The sequence below is a fragment of the Anoplopoma fimbria genome, chromosome 3, assembly GCF_027596085.1.
Source record: "Anoplopoma fimbria isolate UVic2021 breed Golden Eagle Sablefish chromosome 3, Afim_UVic_2022, whole genome shotgun sequence".
NCBI lineage: Eukaryota > Metazoa > Chordata > Actinopteri > Perciformes > Anoplopomatidae > Anoplopoma > Anoplopoma fimbria.
The window spans coordinates 23,682,740-23,710,418 of record NC_072451.1 but is presented as its reverse complement, the minus strand read 5'-3'; the positions used below and the strand labels follow the sequence as shown (position 1 = coordinate 23,710,418).

Genomic DNA, 27,679 nt, shown 5'->3' with positions numbered 1-27,679 from the left:
AAAAGTGTAGATGCTGAAGATAAACCTCACTGTCATTGTTCTTCTCTAATCAAGTACTACCGACTTAGAGTAATTTACAGTAGAAAGATTTCCCTAGCAACCAAATTGGCGACACAGTGAAGCTTTAATGAGCAGCCAGACAAAAGAGGAAATTCATCTTGATTGTTTTTCTCCATGATTAACACTTGGTTTGTTGACTCGAGAAGGTCAAACCGGGTGAAATATGGCCAGAGGAGAAAAAGCTGCACTGTGTTTTAACTGCAGACAGGTGATAATTCTCTCCTTGTTTTTCATTGCATGTAGTCTAATGAATGAAACCCATACAATCGCTACCAAGGAGACTGAAAAATATGGCCATCACATGAGCAGCTCTTTCCCAATTTATCTCCCTTTACAATTGTCTACTTCCACAGCTCTTGCTCATGCATACAACTCCCCTCCTCAAATCTTTATCTCAATCTGTGCCTCCGTTTTTGTCTTTCCCTCCACCTAGTGCCACATTCATTCTTTCGTAACCCAACAATCCTTCGTTCTATTCTCTATCTCGACACTTTGCTCCTAGCGAGCCCATAAACAGGCAGTCACTTATGCATTAGAGACACTCTCATCAATCCTGGTTTTGTTTTACTGCAGAAAGGAGTAGGCTGTCCTTCTGGCTCCACATTAATTGCAGTGTGGGAACATGGACCAGGATTGTTAAGTACTTGCCTATTTTCTCCTCCATTGTACTTTTCTTTTGTCATCATTTATTCCCTCTCCCATCCACTGGCCCTCCATCACTAGTGCTTCTCTGAATGCCTCATATATCCTTCATCTTCACGTCTTACCCCACCTCACCCTTTTGCTGATATATTCTTCTTCTCTTCTGCTTCCTGTCTGTCGTTATGTCTTGCCCTATTCTACGGTAACACATTTCACTTTGATCTAAACTATCCACAGTGGGTCTAACTTGAATATTATACGCTGAGACATGCATCCTGGAGATGAATTGTTATTATAACTGCATGCCATGATGGCACCCTCTATCCTCCACACCCCCCCTTCAACACCTCCCTTGGAGCAAAGGTGTGTGGGTCGAGGAGTATGTGCTGATCGAGCGTTCTCAATCAAATTAGCATGAGGAATGGTGGCAGTGGACTCTAGGGTGCTTCGAGGCAGGCAGTTTCATTTGCTTATTCTTTATCTCGAGGCCACAGTCAACAGGCACAGATTCTCCTCATTCATCATGGTAAGAGAATAATGTGCTGTGGTACATTGTTGCCTCTGCAGAACCCACACAGGGTAAAGGAACAAAAGTAGTTGGAAGGAATGGAGGAAAAGGGAAAATGGATAGCTGAGAGTAAAAATGGCAGAGACAGATGGACAATGAAAATGAGAGAGGGTCATCACAGGCAGCTGCTACGAAAAAAACATGTTTGATTATTCCCATTGGTTGGTTTATGTTGTGTGTGTGTATGTGTGTGTGTGTGGGTGCGCACACACAGGTTTGCATATGAATGTGTTTATGTAACTGTTGTTTGTATCTGTAAGTTTCAAGTCCAAAGTAAGTGTCTTTAATGTTCTTGAACTTGTATTTTGAGTGTAAGTCTGAATGCTGTGATGGTTCTTTATTATGTACTTTCTCACTCATTGTCATAATCATAATCATCAGCCATATTATATCCTGATAGGAACTAATGTATTCTTTATCTACAGTAGCTGTATTATATTATTATTATAAGTTCACCATCAGTCCAGTAACAACTTGTTAACACGGGCTTAAGAGCAAAATTAGCAGCGTCAGTCCTCAGTCAATGTCTACCGTGTGTTAAACCACAGCTGTGGGCTCAGCCCTGCCCAATACACAATCACTGCAGTTTAATGCTTATGACTCAAGAAAATAGATTTGATAGATTGAGTGAGAGCCATTATGTGGCCAGTGTAGACAGCTGTATTGATTAGAATTTGAGGGTATGTATTCTATCAGATACTTATTAGATGGCTGAAACGTCAATGCAGCGACAGCCTGTAAATTCACTTTACTTTTTTTGTATTCAATATCAATAAACTGCCTTGGGTCAATAGTGTGGTAAATTTCAGGCAAAACTTTTAACAGACTACCTGTGTTCTATCACCAATCTTTTCCATATATAAAAGGTAGCATGTTTGGGATGCATTATAGTGATGCACTATCATAATATACTCTGCAATGTTTTGGCAGCAGTTTTTTTTAAAAGCTGGGCATTTTGGATTGTAGTTTATGTCTCGACGATACCTGAAGCAATAACACCCTCCACACAGACCTGTATTGTGATCTCATTGTGTATTACTGTATTGTGTTCTCAGTCTAAATGCCTGCTTATTACAGAATTGTAAAACAAAACTGTCACTGAAAACACATATCTGGTGGTTAGAACACAAAAGCTGTGACATCTGTTTCACTGCATTTCTTTTCACTGCAATTCTTGCTTTGACTATGATCAACATTTCTGAGTAGATACATAATTCCCCAAGGTACCGTTATCAAAATTCAGCCAGCATCAGGCCAAAGTTGAGATTTTGGATTTCGAAAGCTCTCGCATATCTGAGAAGTCTAACAAATATAGTCTGGCCAAGTAAAATGACCCACATTGTTGTGTCAAGAACACTCCATTCATCACTTTGTGTGCAAGGAAGCATGTTTGAGATGTCTTTGTTCTGCCTGTTAAAAATGATTTCTTTCATACTCCAGATCTTGGTCACGACTTGATGAATCTGACTTAGATGATATTGACATAAGATATTATTGCCTCAGTCAGACTTTTGCTGCAGGTTTGAATATGCTAACATATATTACATCTTTCACAGTTTCCATTATTTCAGAAGGTGTCTTCCATCATCCATCCAGTTCCTGTGCTGAGAAAAACAAAGAAAAAATAGACACATTTTACATTTATGTCAGTGCCAGTCATCCTATTTTTAACAAACAGTCAAAATCCAGTTATTGCTTGTAGTATGATATCGAAAACATATGACTTATTATCATAAGTTCAAAGCCAGTGGTGAGCAGGGTTTTTGAAAGGCATGCTATTTGAATTATGTGCGAATGCCTTATTTACCATACCTGACTTGTTTATGAGCCATAATGATGGATGGTTGTTAGTGAAATTACATCATTTTATGCCAGTTGCTGCAATGAAAACATAAACAGGAAGTGGTAACTTTCTTCTGTCACAATTAAAACTGCTCCATTTTAAATGGTATTTTGCTTTGAGTTGTATTGTCTTTTTCCTCTTTACAGAAACAATGCTACCATGGCAATAACAGCCCGAAATATTTTTCATCTGCACAGTAACAGCAGGATGGTATATTATTACAATCTGAAAATAGAGACAGGATATAAACAGTATAATGAAAAAATGAGTAAATAAAGAAGGACAAAAATGTTAGAATGTGGGATGAAAGAGACAAACCCAGATATAAAGCAGGAAAAAGGGATATGCTGCATGTGTGTGAGTTGGAGTGAAAGAAGATATAGAGGGGGAACAGAAATGGACGGATCATCAAAGGATAAGCGAGAGTATTGAAGGGACAGTCTGATCAAACCACGCTCTCTCAGTCTGCCCTGAGGTGAAGAGGAACATATCACTTTGCCTGCCTCCCTCTTTCTTTCTCTCTGTCCTCCTTGCCTTTGTGTAGCTGTTAAATTTCTGCAGTGGGCGCTCAGTTGTTAGGTAATAGTGAGGCAAGTCTGCAACATGAAACGGTTGCAGAGCATCAAAGGTTCTGTATGCTCTTCAGAGACATGACACCTACCTGCAAACCGGATTTCTTGCTACAACTAGCACTAGCAGACCTGCATGAATATCTTATTGTATTTTGTCAACGCCCATAGTGATAATCCCATACCGGACTCTGCAGTTACCCTCAGCATTACGAAGCTTTTTACCATCTTTTGTTTTGGTTTTCTGCCAAAAGGCAGCTAAAAAATGAGAGCAAATTATTTGACATTACATGTGCTAATTATTTAAACATTTACTTTATTATAATGCATGCTTTTGCTATGTTTGTGTGTGCAAATTATTCCTCCTACAATGCTTTAGCATTGACACAAAAATATGAAATGCGACATTTTTACTTCTGCATGGCACAGACACAAGTCCACTTAGCTTTTGAGTTGTAGCACAGTTTTGTCTGTACAAGCCTTTTTTCTTTACCCTTCTGTTAGAGCAGGAGACTCTCTTTCAGTGAAGTGTCAGAGTGTGTGTATTGATATCTCCTCCTTGCCTTAGGGCAAGAGGTTCAGCACTACACCTCCAGACCCATCTCTCTGAGTTTTCTCCCAGCAGGTTACATTCAGATACATTCCCCTTTTTTTTTCCGTCTTAATCTTTCTCCTGGTTTCCCCTCTCCCTCACTGTCTCTATCTCTCTCTTCCTCCTTCATCAATGCTGATCCTCATTTGAGCTTTTCTGCACAGTCTCATACATGAGGCAATGACAACCTCTCATTACAAAGATATTCTGTTTGTCACATTTTTATTGATTCTGCTCCCACCTGACCTTGTATCTGATCTGAATGTTTGCCCCCCATGATGGTTAGCTTGCCAGTATTTCTCTCTGCAGGGCCTGTTGTTTATACATGAAGAGCATTCAAAGCTTTTTGATCAAATCATTGTAGGGGGTGACATTTTACTTTCCAAATGTTAATTCTGTTAAATTATTTCATTTCCAGTAATGAAATGTCAAAGTACAGCAGATTTAACTCAGATGTGAATATAATTAAGGGAGGAAACTGTTCCTCATCAGTGATGTTTTTGCCATTCGTTTCTCCGATGCATTAGCATCTTGTCCTGGTATTCATTCAGCTTTTTAAAGGTTTAAGAGAGGAAGATTATGTACTGTGGGAAAATGCAGCAAACAAAAGGAAACATATGATGAGTAATACCTACATAATGATTACCATTGTTGTAGTGCTGCAGTTGTTTATCATTGATGAGTTATTTTTCGTGGTCAAGAATGTATAAATGCCTTACCAACATTAGTTTTAGATTTGGAAACAAAGGTAATTAACCTAAAGCTGAAGGGGTATAAAGACAATCTATACTGCATGTTGGAAAAAAGTTACATCTGTCTATCTGATCATTTAAATCATAAATAAGTAACAATGTCAAATCCTATTTAGTCTGAGTTGAAATGATCAAACAACAAGTCAGACTTTAGGAATAATTATACAAATTATATAATTATACATTATTTTATGTTGGTGTGATGAAGACAAACAGGAAATGGTCCACAGCTCTCCAAAACCTTCTCCAGTCATAACTAAAACTGCTAGGTGGATAGCAGATAGTCAAGTTATCATCACTGCCTAATGCTCTTTTGCTTGGAGATGAATTGTGTTTTTCTTTTGTACAGAAACAATGTTACCGTGACAATTTTTTTGTATCTGCACAGGAACAGCAGAATGGCATATTATTACAATCTATAAAGAAGGACAGGACATTAGGAGTAGAATAAAAATGAGAGTAAATGAAGAGAGACATAAAACATGTTAGAAAGTTGGAGGAGAGAAAGAAACAATAATAGAAAGCAGGGTGATTTATTCAGTTTTTTATCTCATCTTTGCAAATTTATCCTGGAGCATTTTTGTTTTGAATTGTGGACCATTGTATTTGGATATGTATCTAATTATCTGTAAGGCAGGGATATGCACCACTAGAAAGAATATGTAGCAGCAAGGTTCATTAAATGTGTTTTCATATTATAGTTAGAAGTTACACCATGTTGTGAAAAGTTTGTGGTCTTGTGGCCACTTGACCTGCAGGTGTTGTGTGTGTGTTTTTTGCAGGTAGACTGCCTCTATGAATGTTGAAATTTGTTTCATCCTGCTTGTAGACATCAGTTGCTGAGAGCCTGTAAAGGACTGCACTTGCTCCATCCACTTTAGAATCCATCTTTACTATGAGTCTCACACAGGGTTATTAAGGTTTTATTCCTTTTTATTCAATGTGTGGCTTAAGACAGAGGAGTGTATGACCTTTTTTCAACTTTGCTGATATGTCGTCTTTTATTCTGCATTATTGAGTTTGAGCTACTCTCAACTGAGACTGATTGCATCCTTCTCTTGTTTCAGTAAAACTGCAGTATAAGTAACGAGGCAATATAAACACCAAGAGGAAAGGATTGTTTCACTCTCTGGAATAAATTGCATGTCCTGAAAATTTCCCTAACAATTTGGTACTGTTTTCTGGAACACACTGACAAACGAGGAAACCAATTTATATGATAGAAATGACCAAATCCTCTCCCTTGTTGAAGTGAGCTAATTGGATCCATATAAGATGGTCAGAGTAATTACTTGTCCAGTAATGCTCCACTGGAGCTCTGTCATCAATGCATTGTCAAGCTGCTCACAGCGTCAAACAAGCTTTTAGCCTCTGATTGATTTTGTAGAGGACCCAGTCCCGTCCCTCATTACCCTATTACCCCCTTCTCCTATTCTGCACTGGATTAGTCTCTCATTTCTTGACACCATGTGATGATTCTCAATTTCTCGAATGCTCTCTCTTTTGTGTGTGTGTATGTGTTCAATCGTACTGAGCTAAGGCTTTGTTTGTTTGTTTGTGTGTATGTATGTATGTGTGTTTGTGTCTATAAGGTTAAAGTGAATCCTCTGGAAATGTGATCTACTGTCTTTGGCAGCTTGTTCATTAAATGAAAGGGTGTCATTTCATACACATAAATCACATTTTCCAACTGGTGCACTTTTAAAATACATGCTACTGGGAAGCTTGCCTATGACGCCAATGTGTTTCACCATGTACGAGGAGTAACAGCATCAATGCATAAAGAGCCAAGATTTCCCATTTTTAACCCAAAATTGCCTACTAAATTAGTAAGAAACCTGAGCGGTAATATGCCTCTGTTTTCACCTCAAACTTTATAAATGCCGTGCAAGATCAGAAAGCTTGACACGCAAAGCAAAACACTTATGTGGAAAAGGCTACGCTTAATTGTTAACACACAGAAAGCTCAATGCTAAATGAAATGAACTAGTATATAATATACTGTACATGTCTGAAAACAGCTCTGCTAGCTCAGTGTTAATAAATGTGTTGATTAAACGCCCACTGACTTCCTTTTATTGTTATTATTTTATTAAAAAGTAAAGATTGACCTAATTTTGAATACTGATTGGAAATTAGCACTTTTGTACACAGGTTTATTACTGTTTTCATATTTTGTTTTAGTTTAGTTCCTTATCACCTCCTCTGCATTCAAATATGTCCTCCTTGTGCCATCTGCAGAGGAGGGAGGCCAATGAAAACTTGTTTACTGGCAACGTCTGTGTTTTTGGTTGTGTGAGAATGACAGAAGGTTTAAGCAAGACCAGTGATGAGATAGGCCACCTCTCTTTTTTCCCCAAAATGAAGGCTGAAAGAACCTGCTCTTCAAGGATATAGAGCACTGACCCATGATTCTGATGTGAGCTGAAATTACTTAATGAAATGTGCAGTGAATGGCAGCCGTAACTAATCCAGCAATTCTCTGTGTTCTCTCGCTCTCGCTCGCTCTCTCTCTGACAGTGGCCTGACAGGGCCTCAGTATCCTGACAAGCCAATTAGACAGCAATTTACATATCTTCCTCGCTCCATTTGCCTTGTTCATGTGAGCATAAAATAAGATAATCTGGCTTTTGGACCTGTGTACGACATCAGAGTCACACAGACTAAGTTTATCCCCCATAATCCATGATCCCTAACTCCACCCCATCTCTCTCTCATTTTAACTGACTCAGACCTCTGTTGTCCTGTCCTTTCCATTCCTACCTTTTTTCCCTTTTAAGATATCCTTCAGTAACAATTGGAATTTTTGCCAAATGTACAGTATATAGCAAACTAACTAGGTTCGCAGATACAAACATCCACTACTGGAATTCACGGGCCAAGGTTTGAAAACAGCGAGCATTTACTTTATATACTAAAGCAAAAAAACTCAGTGTAAATGTATCTCAGTCAATTATTTAAGGAAACACAGTGTTATTTCCTGTGTGTAAAATGTATGTTAATAAAAATGATCCACAAATTTTTAAAGTAACACTCTTTTGTTTCTGAGAAAACCACCATATAATTTAACCTGAACAATCTCCATCCCATCAAGTTGCTCATCACAGCAACACATCTACCTGTATTGTAATTAATGATGCAGAGCTCCAGGCCAGACTCATTAAAAAGATGATGACGCACACAGTCGTTCCCCTCATTTACCCCGTGTTTTGAATGGAGACGCTCGGGGAGGACTGCCAGGAACGGACGGTCCTGAGGGAGTTATTGGAGGACAAAGAAGTTTTAATTCATCCACCATTTTTAATGGAGCTGTGTTAACAGTTAAAAATTCAAATAGGCGGATCTGCCGTGTGTAGTTGTGGAATGGCAATGCGCACACTCCAATTAGAGAAGGAAATGATGCAGATACCTGCTGCCTCCTGTAAGAAGTGAAGAAAGAGCATTCAGTAAAGGCTACTAACTGTGGTGGATTACAGAGCTGGTAAGAATAACTCCTTAGTCAAGCTGAACAAAACCTACCCATCAGTTTCACCTAAATGTGATGAATGTGAGTTGGAGGATGAGACTTTAACTCACCTCTTCTGGTCATTCCCCAAAGTGCAAAAGCTGTGTGAGGACATATTCCCATGGTTCAGTGTTATACTTGGGAAGAAACGCCCCGTGACTGTACTTTTGCTGTACTGGTCTGTTCTGAATAATGCTTTTTAACTTCCATATGAGATTCAACTAATCCTCATGTTTGGCAGGGTTGTTATGGAGGGTTATTTTGAGGGAATGCAAATCTTTATTCAATCCTTGTTTTAAAATATGGCTCAATAAAATTATTTTCTGTGCATACTTCCAAGCTAAGGTACTCTATGTCTAACTATTACTCTATGTTTGTAAAAAATTAGGGACTCTTCGTTGATTATGTTATGGGGTAGGGTGTCTAACATATGCATTTATTTAGGTCTATGTCCTGTTAAATACTTAGTAACCCATTCATGCTCATACTACCTACAACTATGTGTTCCTCTCTTCATTTATTGTCTGTACCTCTTGGTGACTGTTCTGATAAAAAAATCAAAAATATAAAATATATATGTATATAAAAAAAATCATTAATCTTTCTTCTGCCTTGCCATGATTGGAATGCATTTTTTGTTATCCTGACAGCAATTTTTTATGTTGCTTTTTTTAACCACCTTTCCCACCGCTTGTTTTCCTTCCCCAAATCATCATCTTTCCCACCTGCTATTCTTTCTTTTTTTTAATCTATTTTTCTACTCTGTTAAAAAGCATCCTAGCTATTCACCTCTCCAAAACGCTCCCAGTTTACTGTCAGCTGTTAGATTGCTGCTGTTCAATAAATTAGATTTCATCCTCATGGTCCAATCTACTCCTAATTAAGTGCCTGAAACACACAAACACACACATAACCTTAAGGCAGAGTGTGTACGGTTGGACATGGGTCTCCAGGGTCAATTATGGCAATGTAATGATTGTAATTAGCTAATTTTCAGCCCATTACCCTATTTTATGTCTTATGCAGCAGGTTGTAATTTAGTGGAAGAGTGATGGCCAGTCTGGCTCTGGGTGATAGATGATAGTCAGCTCTAGAAAAGGGGAGCTCCGTCATTAATAGTGCCTAGGAATGAGCTGTCATGTCACCAGGCTCACACGCAGGGACAGAGTGGAGGGCGAGAGGCTAGAGAGACTGTCCTTGAGGCAGTGTGAAGGCAATTACTTCAAGATAACAGGCTACATACATGTATGCTAAAAGGATATTTTGGTATATTGTATTTAGAGTCTAAAATGTCCAAATGGACGGATTCAAAATCTCATTGCCTACTTACATTACATTACAGTCATTTAGCAGACGCTTTTATCCAAAGCGACTTACAATCAGTAGTATATTACATATCATTCACCCATTCACACACTGATGACAGGCTACCATGCAAGGTGCCACCATCAGACTCTAACTAACATTCATTCACATCCAGTCCACACCGATGGCAAGCCTTCGGGAGCAACTTGGGGTTAAGTGTCTTGCCCAAGGACACATCGACTGCCGAAGCCGGGTATCGAACCACCGACCCTCTGATTGGAGAACTACCTTGCTCTCCACTACCCCACAGCCACCCCACTTACACCAGACATGTTGATCTCATTTATAACAACCAGACAAAGAGGCAATTGTAATGAGACTCTGAGAACATCAGTTAAGTGTCTTCTCTAGTTATATTTCTGCAGCATGTAACTGTCCTGCCTTGCTCCGTGTGTTTTGCTCACATTTTGGCATACCAATCAGTGCAGAGCTAGAGGACCTTTGAAGTGGTCCCACAGGATCTGACAGCAATTGAAATACGATTTTTGTGCGTCTACACCTGCCACTATGTCTTCTTTCAGCCATCCAGACAAAAGAGAGGAATGCTCACTTTTCCAGAAGTGCCAGAACGTGTGAAAGGCAATTCCAAACGAGTGACAGAGTAATGGATGAGGGCAGCGAGGGCCATCAGTCAAGTGCCGAACAGAACTAAGTCAGAGTTCTAGCTAACATATACTCATAGCCACTCTCCTGGCACTGCACTAGCTGCAAACGACTCCAGGCAGACCACTGTAGCAAGACATTACTTTTCACAATACAGATATATTGTATGAAGATGTCCGTTAAGTATTTTGAGCGTCACTGTGATGCTGAACTGGCTTGAAAAAGTCTCAAAGCTCTCTGTCTATGACATCAAAGGCGACTGTACAGAATTGTTGACAAATGAAGAGAACATTGTCGTATATGCATCTGCCTAATCGAGTGATAGTAAGGCATTTTTCCCATGTTAAAATCCAGAGTGGATGCTAGAAAACTTGGTAATTATAGGAGCTGCAAATGAATAAGGATCAAATTCCCTTTGAGTGCTTTGCTTCCAGTAAGACAACAGTGCAACAGGTATTGAAATATAATACTTTGAGAAGAGAGGTTTATGGTAATTTGAATTAATGATTAGCGAGGTAAATAAAGATTGAGTTCACTCCATCTAGTGCTCATCTGCTCAAAATCTAATTGTGTTGTATAACCATGGTATGTAAAGCATGACTCCTTGAGCTCTAAAGCCCTGCAGCTTCTGAGCTAATTTACAGATGTGTTATTAGTATTCCGTCACTTTTAATCTAGTGTTACACCCCTGAGGATCTCTTTGTCTCTGCTAATTGTGAGAGAGTAGGTTAGAATAAAGTCAAAATTAAACAATCAGTGAGAAGGGGGGGGAAACTCCCTTATCTATGATTCCCTACCTCCCATGGCACAAACAGATGAACACAGTCTAATACCAACCTCTTCCTGCCCTTCTAAGACCTTTTGTTGACCTTTTTGTGTCATTTCACTTTATCACAGCTGTCGCTACGAGGTGAGGATTTCATCAGCTCATAGTCCATATGGGCGGGTGATTATGTGGTGACAAATTCTGGTGTTGTAGAGCAAATTCATAAATGGGACAAACAGATGTGTCTTCTTCTAAAGAAATAGTCAGTCTTGCACCATTCTTTATTGGTTAAAATGGCTTCTGGCAGTCAGTCACATTATCCGTAATACATTTTTTTATGTGACTGTATACATTTTTCAGTTTTCCTAAGAGCTGTTTGGGGTTAATGTAATGGAAATTTATATTGGTGTGTGTTGGAAGTATATGATGTGAAGGTTTTACTCAAAAGGCCGGGAACCTTGTCTCTCTGTATGTTAAGTTACACTGTGTGAAGGTGTCATACCCCACCCCCCCTTGTTCCTCTTCCTCACCTTTTGGCTTTCTCCCCCCTTTGTCCTTCTTCCACCCCCCCTGTCCTTCTTCCTCCCCCCTTGATATTCATGCACCCCCTTTGATTTCCACCACATTAAATACTTCCAAAAATAGAAAGTAAATAGGATTGCAAATAATTGATGCTCAGTATCAGCACCTGTCCAAGATAGTTTTATTCCATGATCAGGATTTCCACTTGCTTTGTGTCGACAGTTTGATTTATTTCACATGTAAGTTTATTTACATTTAGTGTTCCCATCCTGCCTTGTAAATGTTGTTGTCACAGTATACACAAAGACTAAGTAAGTGTGACTTCTTAATGTGTACCAGGACTGATATTCATTGCTATGCACACAAACCTGCTGTTCGTTTCCAGATTCACACTGTGACTCATGGTAGGAAATCTTTATTAATTAATGGAATTCTCTCTAAAAACAAAAAGACACCTTCCTCAGCTGAAGAGCTGAGAAATGATCAAACATGACAGCTACGCATGCATGAGCTATTGCCTGCCGTCTGTTATGACAAACATAACTAGCATGCATAGATCAATGAAAGATGACAGATTAGGTTATCTTAACCTCCACAGCATATAAAAACTACACTGCTCATTACATCCTCTCGAGATGTTTTCTCTGAATTTACCTGATGAATGCGGCCCCTGTCTCACCCCACAGCCCACTACCCTGCCGGTCCACCTGAATGATAGTTTAGTTATGCCGTTTTAATAAGTGTGCATTAGCAATGCAAAAGGTCTCCTGAGGCTCTCAGATTCCACCTGATTTCACTGATGTTGTGTTTGCTTTAATGCTTTAATGCTATAGTTACACTGAAATACAGGGTCAGGTGAGAGAGAAAAGGAGAAAAACAGTGAATTAATTTATTTCTGTTGACTTTCAATCATGTTGCATTATACAGAGAGATGGTACTATTATTCTGTCCAACCAATTCATATCAATGAGTGCAGGCTAACATTCACGAAGCATTCACATACATTACAGTAGGACCTATTGGAGGACTGTTGTATTAGACTGCATTAGTTTATAAATGGAATGTATATTCATATGCAGTGTGCATATCGGCCATGACTTAATATTAAACCACATCTGTTGTGGTTTTACATTTATTTCTGATCTCTTTAATGGGGAATGTGGATCGATGATTTGATTTTTATGGAGCTCGTTAAAAGGGTCACTTTTCAAAATGAATTTGGCAGTCATGTTATTTTTTCTCACCGTTCATGTAACTAGGCTGGTACAGTACCAGTGATAATGTATAGCTGAAGCTTAGGGTGGACCTCTGTGGTTAAAATTAAAGTAAGTTGTCAAATAAACAAACCCAATACTCATCAGAGGGATACAAGAAAACTTTTTCAATTAATGTAGGAAGTTTAGGTCTGTGGGTGTCTACCTCAATTTGAGATGCATTTACACCTGCACTTGAAATGCAGGCACATTTATGTCCTTAATCTATTTAGTCAAGTCAAGTTAGTTTTATCTATAAAGACTTAAATCACAAATTAATCTTATAATCAGAACAACATACGTTATCTTCTATCCTTAAACTAATTAAATAAAATGTTCAGTTACTAGTTTCAACTAGTGTCAACATGAAATGTAGTCACAGAAGTTTTGGGAAAAATACATAATTTCATTGGGAGTTAGTCTAAGGAACCATCATGCTACAATGGTCTCATGTCAGGGACACAGTCAATCAATTAAGAGAAAAATAAAAAAGTAAAATCATTTTTTGGCTTTTATTTTACAGTTGACAGTGTAGTGGCAGACTGGAAAAATGGGGAAAGAGAGATGGAGCAATAAATAAAGTAAAGGTGCCTGGCTGGAATAGAACCAGGGACTATGCACTAATGTGTCATGTGGTGTAACCATTAAAGTATCAAGGCATTCCAACACTGTCAACTTTTAACCATAGCCTTAGCTTTCTGCAGAGGGAGTAAATTACCCTTTATAAACACATATATAAACTCAAAACCTAAATCCTTTTAAATCAGCAATACTAAATACCACCCATTGAAGATGTTGGAGTGATGGAAAGAGCTGCAGCAGCAAACAGCATTGTTAGTGTAAACAGTGATAGTGACTAGTTATAATGTTTACTATATACTGCTGCCTATCAGCCAATCCAAGCGTGAATTTGGTGCTCTGCCTGAACTCAAACCCTGCTTAAATTTTTTGGACTTGCACGGAAAGAAAACAATTTCATAAAGAGATAAATAATTTGAATTTTGGTTATTAATTGTTATTTTTACAATAAAGGTCATGTTTCCTCTTACACCATCACTGCTTTGGCATGTGTTTGAGTGTACCTGTGTTTGTATGTTTGTGTGCAGTGAAGCATGTGCATGAGACAGAATTGGTGTGTGTATGTGAGTGTGTGTCTTCTATGAACCAGTGGCCCGTGTCCTTCTTTTCTCATTGAGCTGCTGAGCTGACAGAGGTCATAGTCAGAGACACTGACATTTACAGCTCAGAGGCTTACGGAGACTCCCTGCTGTACCTGGCAGTCTGTGATTATCTCAGAGCCAACAACAGAGGGGTGTCCCAAATGTAAAGAAAAGAATCACAATTATGTGAATGTCACTCAGGAGAGGAGAGGAGGGGTGTCATTCTGTTAGAAAAGATAATTAACAGATTATGATGGGTCTGAAAAGGTTGTCTAGGAGAGCAGATTGACCTCAGGGAATGGTCAAAGTAACATTATGTTAATGATATGCAGCGTTTTTTCTACTGTGGAATTTCAAAAATAATTGAAAATCACAACCATTGCTGCAGGCAACAAGCTAGACCTAAATTACACATATTGTTGGTTTTATTTCTCATGAAATGTTGACCAAATGTTGTTATACGTCCACTGAAAGTAGATGGAAAGGCTTGTTTCAGCTATGACAAACAGCAGGTGACTGTGGAACAGAGGAGGTAGGGAGGAAGGTGAGAGACGTAGAAATCAGAGTGGTTTAGATGTGTCAGGGCTAGGGTGAGGGAGGGTAAGGTGGAGTTGTGCATCTGAGTGTTGATGTTAAGAGCTGGATAATTGCTTACCGCTGTGAAATATGCTATGCAGGAAATGAGAAAGAACGTGGGAAGGAGAAGGTGAGGAAGAGGAGGGGGAAGCACACTGAGATACTCAAGAGGTTGATAGTGGTATTTATACCTGCATAAGTTATCTCACACACATAGTTAGCTCCTCTTTTTCCTTTCTCCTTTATCTCCTGCAGCTGCCCTTCTCCTCTCAATCACTTTTTAATCCACTCCTTTGCATCTCTGTCCTACATGTAAGTGGTGTCCCCCACAATTTCTTTGGTGTTCTTTTCCATTTCTCTTACCCTGGCTCAGATTCTTTTACATCTCTGTGAACAGTCGCAGAGAAAAGTAGGCTTTATGGTCCAACGTTTGATGTACTCTGCCAGACCCCACACACAATTTGCACAATTTCCCACTTCACTTGATAAACAACTTCCTGCCTGCATTTTATGTTTTCTGTACAAATGTGTGGTTAAGCACCTTGCTGGTGGAGAGTTATTTCTCAGTCATGACACTCTAGTTTACAATCCTTCAGTCACAAGTATCCTTTCATTTATCCATTCATAGTTGTGTTTGACTTCAGTTAACAGTCCACCCCTTCGTATCGCTTATAAACATTTCAGCATTTAAGTCCAACAACTACATCTTCACACAGTTCAATTAACAGGCAAGACTGCTGCCACAGTTCATTGGATGAATTCTAATCCCACAACTTCAGTGGCTGCAATTAACACTAATTGCATAGCAGACCACCGAAGCCCCCAGCAGAATGTATGTGTTTGTCTGAGATATTGAATTCTTCTAATTCCCATATAATGGCGTCCAAGGTTTCAGCGGTCCTGTGTAACCTGAAAAGTGTGTATTTGTGTGTCTGTCTGTGTGTGTGTGTGTGTGTGTGTGTGTGTGTGTGTGTGTGTGTGTGTGTGTGTGTGTGTGTGTGTGTGTGTGTGTGTGTGTGTGTGTGTGTGTGTGTGCTTCCTGACTGTGTGAGCTGTTGATTTGTCACCCTGAGGTCAAGTGGATAGGGCGACAATCTCCCAAATGCAATTAGGAAGTGGCCGGCTATCTGAAGGAGCCCAGTGAGACTGTGATGAATTGCTCCTGCATGTCTCTCTTTAACTGACTGTGAGCCTGCTGTGACTGCGCAGTTCAACAAATGCATGTACCCATGTACCCAGACACAGACACAGACACACACACACACACACACACACACACATGCACACACACACACACGTATTGTGTGAAAACTAGCCTGTTACATTTCCAACTGCCACAGACTCTTAAGAAATCAATGGAGATAGATGCATTGTCATTGCAAAATGTCATTGAACAACATTTCAGGTGATATTTCCTGCTTGATTCTGAAGAATTATTATAATGCTGCTTAGAGGCCATACCTGATTATTTCAATAAATACGGTATGCATTTGTTGATATTAAAGAGTTGGAGACTATGCGGGCGCTAATGCAGAACTTTAAACATATCATGTTATGTTATCATATAGCAATTTATTTTCAAATATTGACCTCCAATTCTTATGTCATGACTTTCTAATCAATTGACCTTGCTTCTGGCAATGTGTCTCTATTTCAGAAGTTTCTTTGGTTTGAAGTAGTGGAGTAAAGCTTTGAGTGTAGATTTATAAAAACATGTCAGGAAGAAACAAATCTATAGTGGCACCACTGACATTTGATAACTCATCCTCAAGTTTCACTGCCTGTCGCTAAGTGTCCTCATCAACCTTAAGACAGAACAGAGAAAATCCCAAATAAAGCCACAAGGAGGAAGGCTTAGTGGAAGGCTGGGAACCCTCACTTGTTTTGATCCTCATCCTCCTCTTCCAACCTCACTTACTAAACTAGAACTGAAAAAGTAGAGGGGGGGCTTTTTCCTAATGTTTAGCCATTCAGTCATTTTTACATTTTAATTCACTGTAAGGTTAAAAAATTATTCAGTATAAAGTAGATTCAACTCCAAAACAATTAAGCGCAAACACTATAAATGTCTAACCTTGATACAAAAAATAGACTTTTTATATTTTTATATGTATTTTGTATTAGATAAGATAAGATAAGATAAGATAATCCTTTATTAGTCCCGCAGCAGGGAAATTTGCAGGCTTTATTACTGTAGGTGACTATCTGCAACTTAAACTTAGTCACCGAGAGGCTAAGTAGGGGAGACTAACCTGCGGACGCGCTGTCTGTCAATGAATCAAAGATCAAGTAGCTACATTTGGTAGTTTTGTTCGCAAGAAACAAACAAACAAGTGTGCTCAATAACACACATTCAAAAATGTTCTGAATAGTTCCGTAACTGTACAAAGGCGATTGACAGTGATAAACAGTGTCAAAAGCATCCAAACAACAGTAAATAGCGATAATTAGCGGTCAGCAAAAAATAAGACTCCCTCTCTCACCCCCTCTCCTTCCATTGACCAAACTAAACTAGTGAACAGCTGATATCCCCATTGCAATCCCCAACACCACCTGACTCATTACCGTAAGTGACCAAAAAAGATGTAAAAAATTGCACAATTAATCCTGGCTCCTACAATTACTATTCAAATTCGAAACCGAAACCACATATCACACATAAAATTAAAACACTGTACTGATTAATACATCTAGCCAGTTTATTAATGATGGCACATTTAATAATAATAATAATTAAGCCTTTATTAGTCCCACAATGGGGAAATTATTTCTCTGCATTTAACCCATCCCGGAGGAGCAGTGGGCTGCAATGAAGCGCCCGGGGAGCAACTTGGGGTTAGGTGTCTTGCTCAAGGACACCTAGGCATGTTGCCGGTAGAGGGGTTTGAACCACCAACCTTGTGGTTACGGGACAAGCGCTCTACCTCATGTGCCACAGCCGCCCACTAACTCCCACTTTCAAGGACCAGCCTTTTCATTCTGATGCTGAGCTTTAGGAAACAGATTTTTAGTCAAGTTCAAATTGCATTACACTGAAATATTATTGCACAAAGGAGTGTTTGTTTAGGTTGCCAATGAATCAAGATGAGAATTTGAGATAATCAAGATAGATGAAGCATTTCATTGTCTCCATTCCTTTTAGCATTAAATACTATTAACAATACATTTAAAAAATAAGTTGAGATTCATTTTGACTGCAAAAACTGATGACTAAATGTATTTTAGTCAGACTTTTATTATATATACCTGTACAATCGAAAGCTATCCAATAAAACAAGGTTTTTTAAATATCTAAAATAATTAAAACATACTGTCTCTGGTATTTATGTATTACATTGCATTGCATGGCATTAGATTGTACAATCATACCTAATAAAACTGGTAACTCAGTCTACATGGAACAGCAGGACTGTAAAGTCCATAAAAACGCAGTCTGAGGCTGCCATTACAATGCAAACATATTCAGTCAGTCTGGCTAAAGTTTTCAAGCTATAGAAAGCATGTTCTCATGACTAAGTTTTTCTTCCTTAGTAAGTGATTGAACCTCCAGAGCAAAAGAAGTCTTATAACACCCTCACTTGTTTGCTCATACAGAGCCATGTGCTCCAGAAGCCACTGGGGTATTTAGAGCTTGGTGGAAATCTCTTATGTCTACAATGAAATGCACAAAAGATTAAACCTGAAAAACACACAAACCTCACCAACGATCTGGTGACATTTTAGACTGCAAATTCTGAATATATTTTGGAATATATGTAAAAAAACAAAAAGAAAAAGAAAAAAAAGAAGAAAACTTGTTTAATATAAACTTATTAATTTCGAAACACTGCTGGCTACCTGAAAGAGGAGGATCTTTTAAAGATAGAATAGTATTTTAACTCTGAGTGGGAAAACATACAGAGCAAAATCTCAAATCTGAGACACTGTAATGAAGCCCTTTACCTTCAAAATGATTTTTATTTGCATCTGTTGTGTGTACTTTTGGAGCTCAGGTTCATAATGTGCAGTATGTGTTTGCACGGAATTCATTTATGAGTATATGAACTCAATAATGTATATTGTGTATGCATGTTTGCGTGTGTGGTTAGGGTGTATCTGTGTCAGTGGGATGAAGTGTAATCCAGTGATTAATTAAAGTTGAGTGTGATCTCAGTTCTAAGAGCAAAGGAATCAGGGATAAAACCGTCTGATACTCTGTCTGCTTTGAAACTCACTTTAATCAAGGTCTTACAGCTACCCTCGCCACACACACACACACACACACACACACACACACACACACACACACACACACACACACACACACACACACACACACACACACACACACACACACACACACACACACACACACACATATACGGTCAAATCTTGATACTGAAGCTTTTATGTTTAATGCTCTACACAGAGGCATACGGGCACAGACACAACAGATGGAGTCACAACAGTATTTGATTAAGAAGAGGAATTAACATGATTGAATTTCCTCTTTCTCTGTTGAGGCTTGACTGAGAGAGAGGGCTCACTGGAGGATTTCAGTACTTTAGAAAGTCATTCCCAAAATGTTGTGCAGGTCACAGAATCACAATCATGTTCGAAGGTGATACATCACATTGTTAACTGCTAAAATGGAGGACGGATGTTTCCTGTTGCAGCAGATTAATTAGTGAAGTATTTGCTCTTCACTCCAGATATAAATTCATGGTCTCGTTCTTCGCCCTAATTTGTTTCCACTAATGTTACCCTCGGGTCACATTATTGGACAGCATGACATATTCTTTCATTTTCATGCTGATGAGACACAATAGCGGCTCTCCTTTAACCCAGAGGATTTAAGCAGTCTGTCTATTTTACATAATTGTCTTCCTGGCATCAGGGGTTGAATCGCCCAAAACCTCAAGATGAAGACAGCAATTTAAATCGCAGGTCCTGACCCCAGTTTGTCTCCTTATACTGTATACTTAGACTTGCTTGCATTTTAATGAGCATGTTGGCGTAGTTATAGTGTGGGCTTTTTTTGCATCGTGAAATCAGGTTATTCATGTCCTTTTCAAACCCTGTTGAGCTAACTTTAATGGTTTACCTGCATGTTAGTAATCTCCACAGTATGTCAGACTCCTATCTTAAATTACAGCCTTTGCCATTTGTACACTGGGTCATTACATTTTGGTACTGATTGTGAAATGACTGATGACGCTTGCATGACACAGCTCCAGGATGTTAACCTAACAGGTCTGAAGAATAACTTTAGTAAAGTATTGCATTGTACATGACCATGTACTGAGAAGCTGTAATAGAGCAGAGCCCCTCGTTAATGTTTTCCACCAATGTTGTTAAGTCACTTAAAAAATAATCATAATTGCAGCCTTTCTTTGTAGTTTTCTTTAATATCAAAAACAGAAAAACCTATGAACTCAATGATAATCAGGATGATTTTATATATTTTATAATTTTTTTTACATGTAGGAAGTTGGTTTCTTCTGGATAACTTGTTTAAATGTGATCAAATTCTATGAGCATTATCCTACACAACAGTAAATATGCACACCACCACAACCAACTGTGTCTTTGTATACATTATCTTAGGAAAATGCATATGATGCATTATATATTGGGAACAACAATCAGTGTATAAGTCCTCATTTAATAAAGTTTTTCTTTTGATCTAAAATGTGTATTGCATTGATATTATTATTTATATTATGAACCAGTTTGGTTTCATTTGACACTTTTCAGAAGTATTCGATCATTTTTAATCACATGAAATTTTGTGCAGTTGACTCAAATTACATTGTGTGTAATGTGAGTGATACAAATTAAAGTGTACCAGGAGGCATGTAAAAATAACTATACAGATGTCCTTCAGGAAAATATGTGAAACTGATTCCGCCATTTGGACTTACACTATATTTGACATAGCGTTATTTCTATCCCTTTAAGAACATTCATGGATATTAAAAATGAAGTGTAAGCAATTGGAAAAACCAACAAATAAATAAAAAACTAGTAACAAATGAAATGCTCTGTCAACTACTGTCTCTTACGGTAGGAATAGATGCATTTGTTTCGGCTCTGTGTAACAACGTCTTAGTTGTGGAGTATCATTTTCTCATTAACTGTTTTCATCTTGTCTTTTTCTATTATATTGGCAATTCAACATCCTGTGAAATACATGTTCCCTGACAGCTTGACATTTTCCCTAGATGTATTTTATGCCGCTCAAGCTTTCTGTGGAGTACCATCTATTTTAGATGAATGTTATTATCAAATAATTTTTTGCTGACTCTTCCACTTCGCTCTCAATCTGCCAATGTAACAGGCCAACTCCCCGAAGCAAAAATCTATGATGTTTACTTTTAAAAGCGACCCCTTCCCCTGTGACGTATAGGCCAAAAGATTAGACTTCACTTCATCCATACACCACACCAAGGTGGAATTATAGTGTTCCCTCTGGTTGGAGCTGGTGAGAAGCAAACTAAGTAGCAGGAAAAAAGTGTGCATGTATGTGCGTAAAGTGCACATTTGCTGACACAGTTGATAATCCATCTGAAATTTATGTCATTACCATTTACATATACATTGGCACATCACATTCCTCCTCCTCATCTCTCTCCCTCCTCTTCTTTTGCTCTCTCCATCCTTCCCCCACTCTGTTACGTTCTCCTGTAAAATGTAATCCAGAAAAAATGAATTTGCCACAACAAATGGAGCGGAAAATGAATTTGCATCCAACCCCAAACTGTTAAGTGGAAGTACCTTTTCCTGCTCCCCAACACTAAGTAAAAGTTTATATATAAGGGTTGCAGCAGAATATTATAATCCCTGGTATTTTAAAACCAGATTCCTTTCCCTTTGGTCCCATCTAAGACATAAATGCTCAGTTTGTTTGTCCGTGAAGGCAGGTTCAAGACCATGCTTATTGCCTCTCTTCCACTACCGGCTGTGTTTATTAATAGTTTTCTATACAAACTGTACACATCACCATTTTCATCTTGATAACAAACCTTGACCAATCCTAAAGGGGCAAATACAAGGGCAAGGCATCTTGAAAATTGGTTGGGGATCAACCCTTGAAGCACACTGTGCTTGGCAACATCATTATTTAACCAAGAAAGGGGTGTGGAAAGTTGAATCAGGTTAAAAGGAAGTCAGAGAGAGAAAATAAAAGACTTTGCACATCACGGTGGGATATTAAGACGCGGGGGACAGAAGTAAAAAGAAGCCAGTGGTGAGAGGGAACTTTGTCCTTGTGTTTGTCAGAGGGGTTTAAGAATGCAAGGAGAATTCCCTTAGCTAGGAAGCTTTTTGTTACCGCTGTGTCCCACTATGTTCTGAGAGATATCAGCCAGCAGAGGGTCAGAGTGCTGCAGCTTTTTGTTCCCTGTGCAAGGAGATTTTCCAAATCCCTGAAATGAATACTTGTGCAGGGGTTGAATGCCACAGATGACTCAAGACCCACAACCAGATCTACACACAGCAGCACAAACACACGTTAGGCAAACACAATGCGCTCAGTGCGTATGTTAGAGCACTCTACGGACAAGACAAATTTCATCTTTTGTTGAGCTGGCACAGTTTGACACATATCAGAAATTAGTTTTCTTCTCATTACACCCCAGGAGCTGTATACTGTGTTTTTGTGAGCAGCTCATGCTGACAAAGATCTATGTGTCCAGAAATGAGACTTGGTCTGTAATTTTAAGTGATATCTGTGCTGTAAAGAAAATGTCAGCAGTGTGTATTATTAGCTCATTACCCATAGTTTTATAGAACTTCATTTATCTGGTAGCTATGGGTATGAGAAAATCACAGGGAGACAAAAAATATATATATATATATATATAAAATGCTTTTACCAGCAATGTCTTGACAGAAAAATTAGTGAATAATTAGTCCAGAATAATCCAGTTATTGAAAATGTTCCTAATGTTTTTTTCTTATAATGTTTGTTCAAGCAGTGTCAATCTGAAAATAAGTGCAGTCTGTGACTCTCACACAGTCTGATTGTTGTTGTGCCAACTGCCTCCATATTAATCATCCTCAGTGTCTGTCCATTGATGGCCCACATGCTGAACAACATTTTCAGCCTCTGTATGGGAACAGACATGTTAAAGCCCGTTATGTTTCATCTTTAGAACTACATGGTGTAGTTCTCTTTTACTCTGGGATAAAAAATATGGATATTCTAGACGTCCGACTGATACACAAACTAATTTCCTCTTCAAATTGTACCCAAAAAAAAAAAATGCTGACATTTTTAATTTTCACTTGCAGTTTGTGTCTCCCGCTCTCTCTGAATGTCTTCACACCTTTTTTGTTTGTTTAGTTTGAATTTGCTTCTGACTCACTAAATAGGATTGGTGTATATTGTATATAGATTGAAAATGCTGCTTTCATTTTCTGGCACACAAGTAGAATAATCATGTTTTGGTGAAACTCACACAAATTGTACCCAATGAAAAAAATCTAGCATGGATCTCTGCTTAAAATAGGAAATACTGCATAGAACACTAAAACAACGGTGTTATCTCTGTTACTGTAAAATAAAACATCACATCATGTATGCATCTTTCCTTGTCTTTTTAGGGGAGATTTGTGCCTTTAAGATCTATGGTCAGGATGCTCCGTTTGAGGCAGTGGTGTTGAATCGCACATCAGGAGAGGGCGTCCTGCGGGCCAGTAGCCCTGTGGACTGTGAGAGCCAGAAAGAGTATACCTTCATAATCCAGGCCTACGACTGTGGGGCCGGACCCAGCGGGGCCGACTGGAAGAAATCCCACAAGTGAGTCAACCAGTGTTTGTTAATGTTTAGTGGGTGTATTAAGTTGAGCTGTCAATAAGACAGAACCTGTCAATCATTCTTTTTTTGTGTATGTGTTTTTTCTGCCCAAACAATGGCTTTCTGTGTTCTGTCACGGTTTACTGGGAGTGACAGACATAGCTCAGTGAAGATCTAGCTTGAGTTCTATTGATTGTTTTTTTAAGGCAATTTAGCTATTATGTTATTCTATCTATTTTATTTATTTATTTGTGTCCAAATATGAGAACAACGCTATCCTGTCTTTAATATACTGTAAGTGTGTCTACATTTTTATTGTGCTGTACAGGGTATAGAATACTGTATGAGCTTGACACCTAATCCAAACAAATTATATAATTTAACCCTTTTTTTACAACAACAAACCACTTAACAGACAAAAAATACCAAGAATTGGTGGATTTACAAAATAACAGGAAGATGTTACAGTATATAACAATTTCAAACACTTGCCTTGCAACAAAATATTTGTTTCTGTGGCTTAAAATGTTCATTTGTGTTAACATGATGTCAAAAAAGTGTTCATTTAACTCTTACAACATTGTAGTTTTTGTACTCAAAAGCTTTACACATTGTGAACTTATCAACGCTTCATCCCCCAGCTATTTGACATGTTTGTATCTCCAAAACTTTCTTTAAACTCAGTTATGAAAATGGTAATTGTCCAACCCTGTATTAAAGCCGTCAGACACTGCTAATTATTATTTGTCTTTGCATGATTCACTTCTTTGGCTGTCGCAGTAATTCTGACTTTAAGTGGGCGGACAAAGTAACAAAACATGAAATACAAAAAAAAAATGTTAACTCAAAAGTTAAAAAGGCAGCTGCAAAAATTACTCATTTTAAGTTCTCAAAAAATTCTGACATGTGAAAAACAAAGATAAACTTTCATAAGTTGAACACGTTTATAGACATTATAAAACTGAATATTTTAACGGTTGAAATCAAATTTACAAAAAGTGATGTGATGCTCACTTATATTAAATAATTTTCAAGCATGACTCAAATGGATCTGAACGTGTTGACACAACTGCAGAGTTGTTAAAAGTGATTTTTACTCGCGTGGTTTTGGGACCCTGATTTAGAGATGACTGGGTGGGAGTGTGCATTGGAAATTATGATTTCTGAATGTGTCGTCTTAGGCAAAGATTACAACTATATCCCTATATCCCTAATATACAATAAGCCCTCCTTTTAAATTGTTTACTACAAAAAATAGAAACCTTTATCATTTACACCAACAGCTCAAAATAGTGAGGAAAATACCTTAAATCTATAATTAGATAATGCCTGCTGTTTCTAAGTTATCGTCTTTCTTTCTTTCTTTCTTTTCTCTTTTCCCCAAAATCTCTCTTTATGGCAGAAGTGACATCTGAGAATTGCAGTTCTGTTCTCAGGATATGTCCCCCTAATGGCCCATCAATACTCAGTGTGTCTGTATGTGTGTGTGGCAGCGCTTTGTGAATGAGATTGACAGACAGGCAGAATGGCATGGACAGCAGCAAATCAAACCCTCTGGTCCTTCAGTCGGAGACAAGGAGCTTCTAAAAATAGGGTGCTGCAGGCTTGGTACTAAAAGGAAAAAGAGAGAGAGATAAATTTATCAGCTCAGGGATCTGTGAAGAATTTCACCAGTGATGATGAATGACACACAGTGTACGTGTACAAGAGTGTGACATTATCACGCCATGACATTCTAAATAGGCCTCATTAAGCTAATGTCATTAATTAGCCAGATGTGCTTCTTCAGATACACCGCAAGTTTTTGTCAGCGAAGGTCACCGGGAGAGAAAATTTCATGATATGATCTGAGTTATTGCTCCATTTATATACTTAAGTGCCCAAATGTTATCAGAGTGTATAGTTAATAACAGCAGTTTCTTCAAGCAGATGAGATTGTGTCTTTATGTGAGTGTTTGCATCAGACTACGAGGGAAGGAGATAGTGAAGTAGTACCAGCTAGTACTTTGAAAAACAATATGGCTTAGCAGGATCTGCCGTGGATGAGTCTGTGTCAGTAGACAAGCCTGTTAAGAAAAAGTTCGATTGACATTAGATGACAATTGGATCTCATTTCACAAAGAAATACCAAAAAAGAAGACCTTATATGAAGTACCTTTTAAATCACTCTCTTTTCAATACTGTTTTTCAGGAATAAATCTATTTTCCCTACAAGTATAGGAACTGTTTTCCTCTCATGCTCTTTTGCCTTCTACTAACCACTGTTCTTAAGATAAACAGTGACATACTTTAGTTCTTAATTAATAACAATGATCTCTAATGACTTAAAGAGATTTTTCTTTCTCTCCACTTTCCCATCCTCTATCCATCTCTTCTGTTCTTTCTTTTTCTTTTCTCCATCAATCATTTCCACTCCACCTTCTTCACATCCTCCCTCCCTGCTCCCTTCCTTCTTCCATTCAGGGCGGTGGTTCACATCCAAGTGGATGATGTCAATGAGTTCTGCCCCGTGTTTCGGGAGCCCCTTTACAAGGCATCAGTAACAGAAGGGAAAATCTACGACAGCATTTTGCAGGTATTTATATATATATATACAGTATATATATTAAAGTTAGTATTATTTTGTCAAATCTGTTACATTTTGCATCATTGTTTTACTGGAACAATCAACCTGAAAGATAAATGTGCAAAAAAAATTGGGGTAAAAACATGTGGATATTGGGACTGTTTATTGTCTATTTGGTGTTTGTCAAGAACTGGTAGGAAACATACTGTTATAATTTGCAGGTTGAAGCTTGGGACCAAGACTGTTCACCACAGTACAGCCAGATCTGCAACTATGAGATTGTCACTGCAGGGACGCCATTTGCCATAGACCGCAATGGTAAGTTAGTGTGCATTTATGTGTGCTTGAATCTGGCTTGGCTAAATCAGAGACTGGACTGTAGTTCTAATGATATGATTAGGTGTGAAGTATGTGTCATAGTGAGAGTGGAAACTAGGATAGCACAGTGAGAGTCAGTCTGCATGCCTGGAGGCTTTGTTCTTGGGATTTTTTATTAAATTCAAGTACATTGAAGGGCCATTAATTCTGTGACACACACACATACACACACAGAACCATACAGCAGGTCATCTTTAAAGGTTCTCGATGCGACATTCAGGATATTAATGTAGCAGCGTACAACAATTTGCTATGTCAAGATATATTGTAGTAATGTCTACCTGAGCAGAAAAAGAAGTCGCTCTCCCTCTGTGTTGTAATCCAATGCATATGAAAGTCCCACACCTGCTGATACTGATAGCGTAGCACCCATTCTCCAGTTCCCCCTCAAGAAAACACTGTTAGCTCTGATAGCACTGTTAGCTGCGAGCCGCCCGCTCAGCCGTGGTCATGTTGAGAGTAATCCGGAGGCAATCACTCAATCATAGATATGCTCTGAATAACTTATTGAGCATCTTAAAGAATGAAACTTAAACCGCTGCTTTTAAGCTAGTATGGATGAGAAGTCCTTGAGTTGTCAGGAAAAAAAAATTGAACATCAGCAAATACTAAATCTCACCTTGTGGTAAGATTGCTTTCTCAACTGAAACAAATTAGGGTGAAGGCTGTTATTTTAAGGATAATTAACTTTATCCATGTGGATTAAAACAGCACAAACAACAGGGTAAATGTCTCGATTAAAGTAAAAATACATTTATCAGTCATCTGAACCTGGAATGGACAATGTTCTACTAAACATAAACATGACCGATGCTGAGACGACTGAATCTGGAGATTAATTAATGGATTAACGGACATTGAATAGACCAACTTTACGTAAAGAAAAAAAACTACTATCAAGAATGAATGTTTAGTCAAGGTTTGTTAGTGCTGGAAGATTTTGTTGAATTTCAAACTGCTGTAAAACTTTTATTTAATCTGAATGTACAGTAATCACTGCACCAGTCTTTTATGGATGTACACCAAATAACAGATGAATATGAATACACATTTAGGAAAAAGCAGGTTGATAACTGTGGCTGATTTTTATTTGTACTGCAATAATGATGTGAACCTTGAAGCAGCTTTTTCATCAGTGCATATTGTAGCTCAGAAGTTACTCAACAAAGACACATCTTCA

At 38.3% G+C, this 27,679-nt stretch overlaps 1 protein-coding gene across 1 annotated transcript in view; it reads left to right on the top strand.

Annotated features, from left to right (window-relative positions):
* Window positions 1–27,679, top strand: part of clstn2a (calsyntenin 2a) — a 125,209-nt gene that overhangs the window by 59,963 nt on the left and 37,567 nt on the right. The window contains exons 3-5 of the mRNA XM_054625358.1: window positions 23,363–23,558; window positions 26,019–26,130; window positions 26,343–26,439. Of these exons, the coding sequence (XP_054481333.1) occupies window positions 23,363–23,558; window positions 26,019–26,130; window positions 26,343–26,439 (405 nt within the window). The remainder of the gene's footprint in view (window positions 1–23,362; window positions 23,559–26,018; window positions 26,131–26,342; window positions 26,440–27,679) is intronic.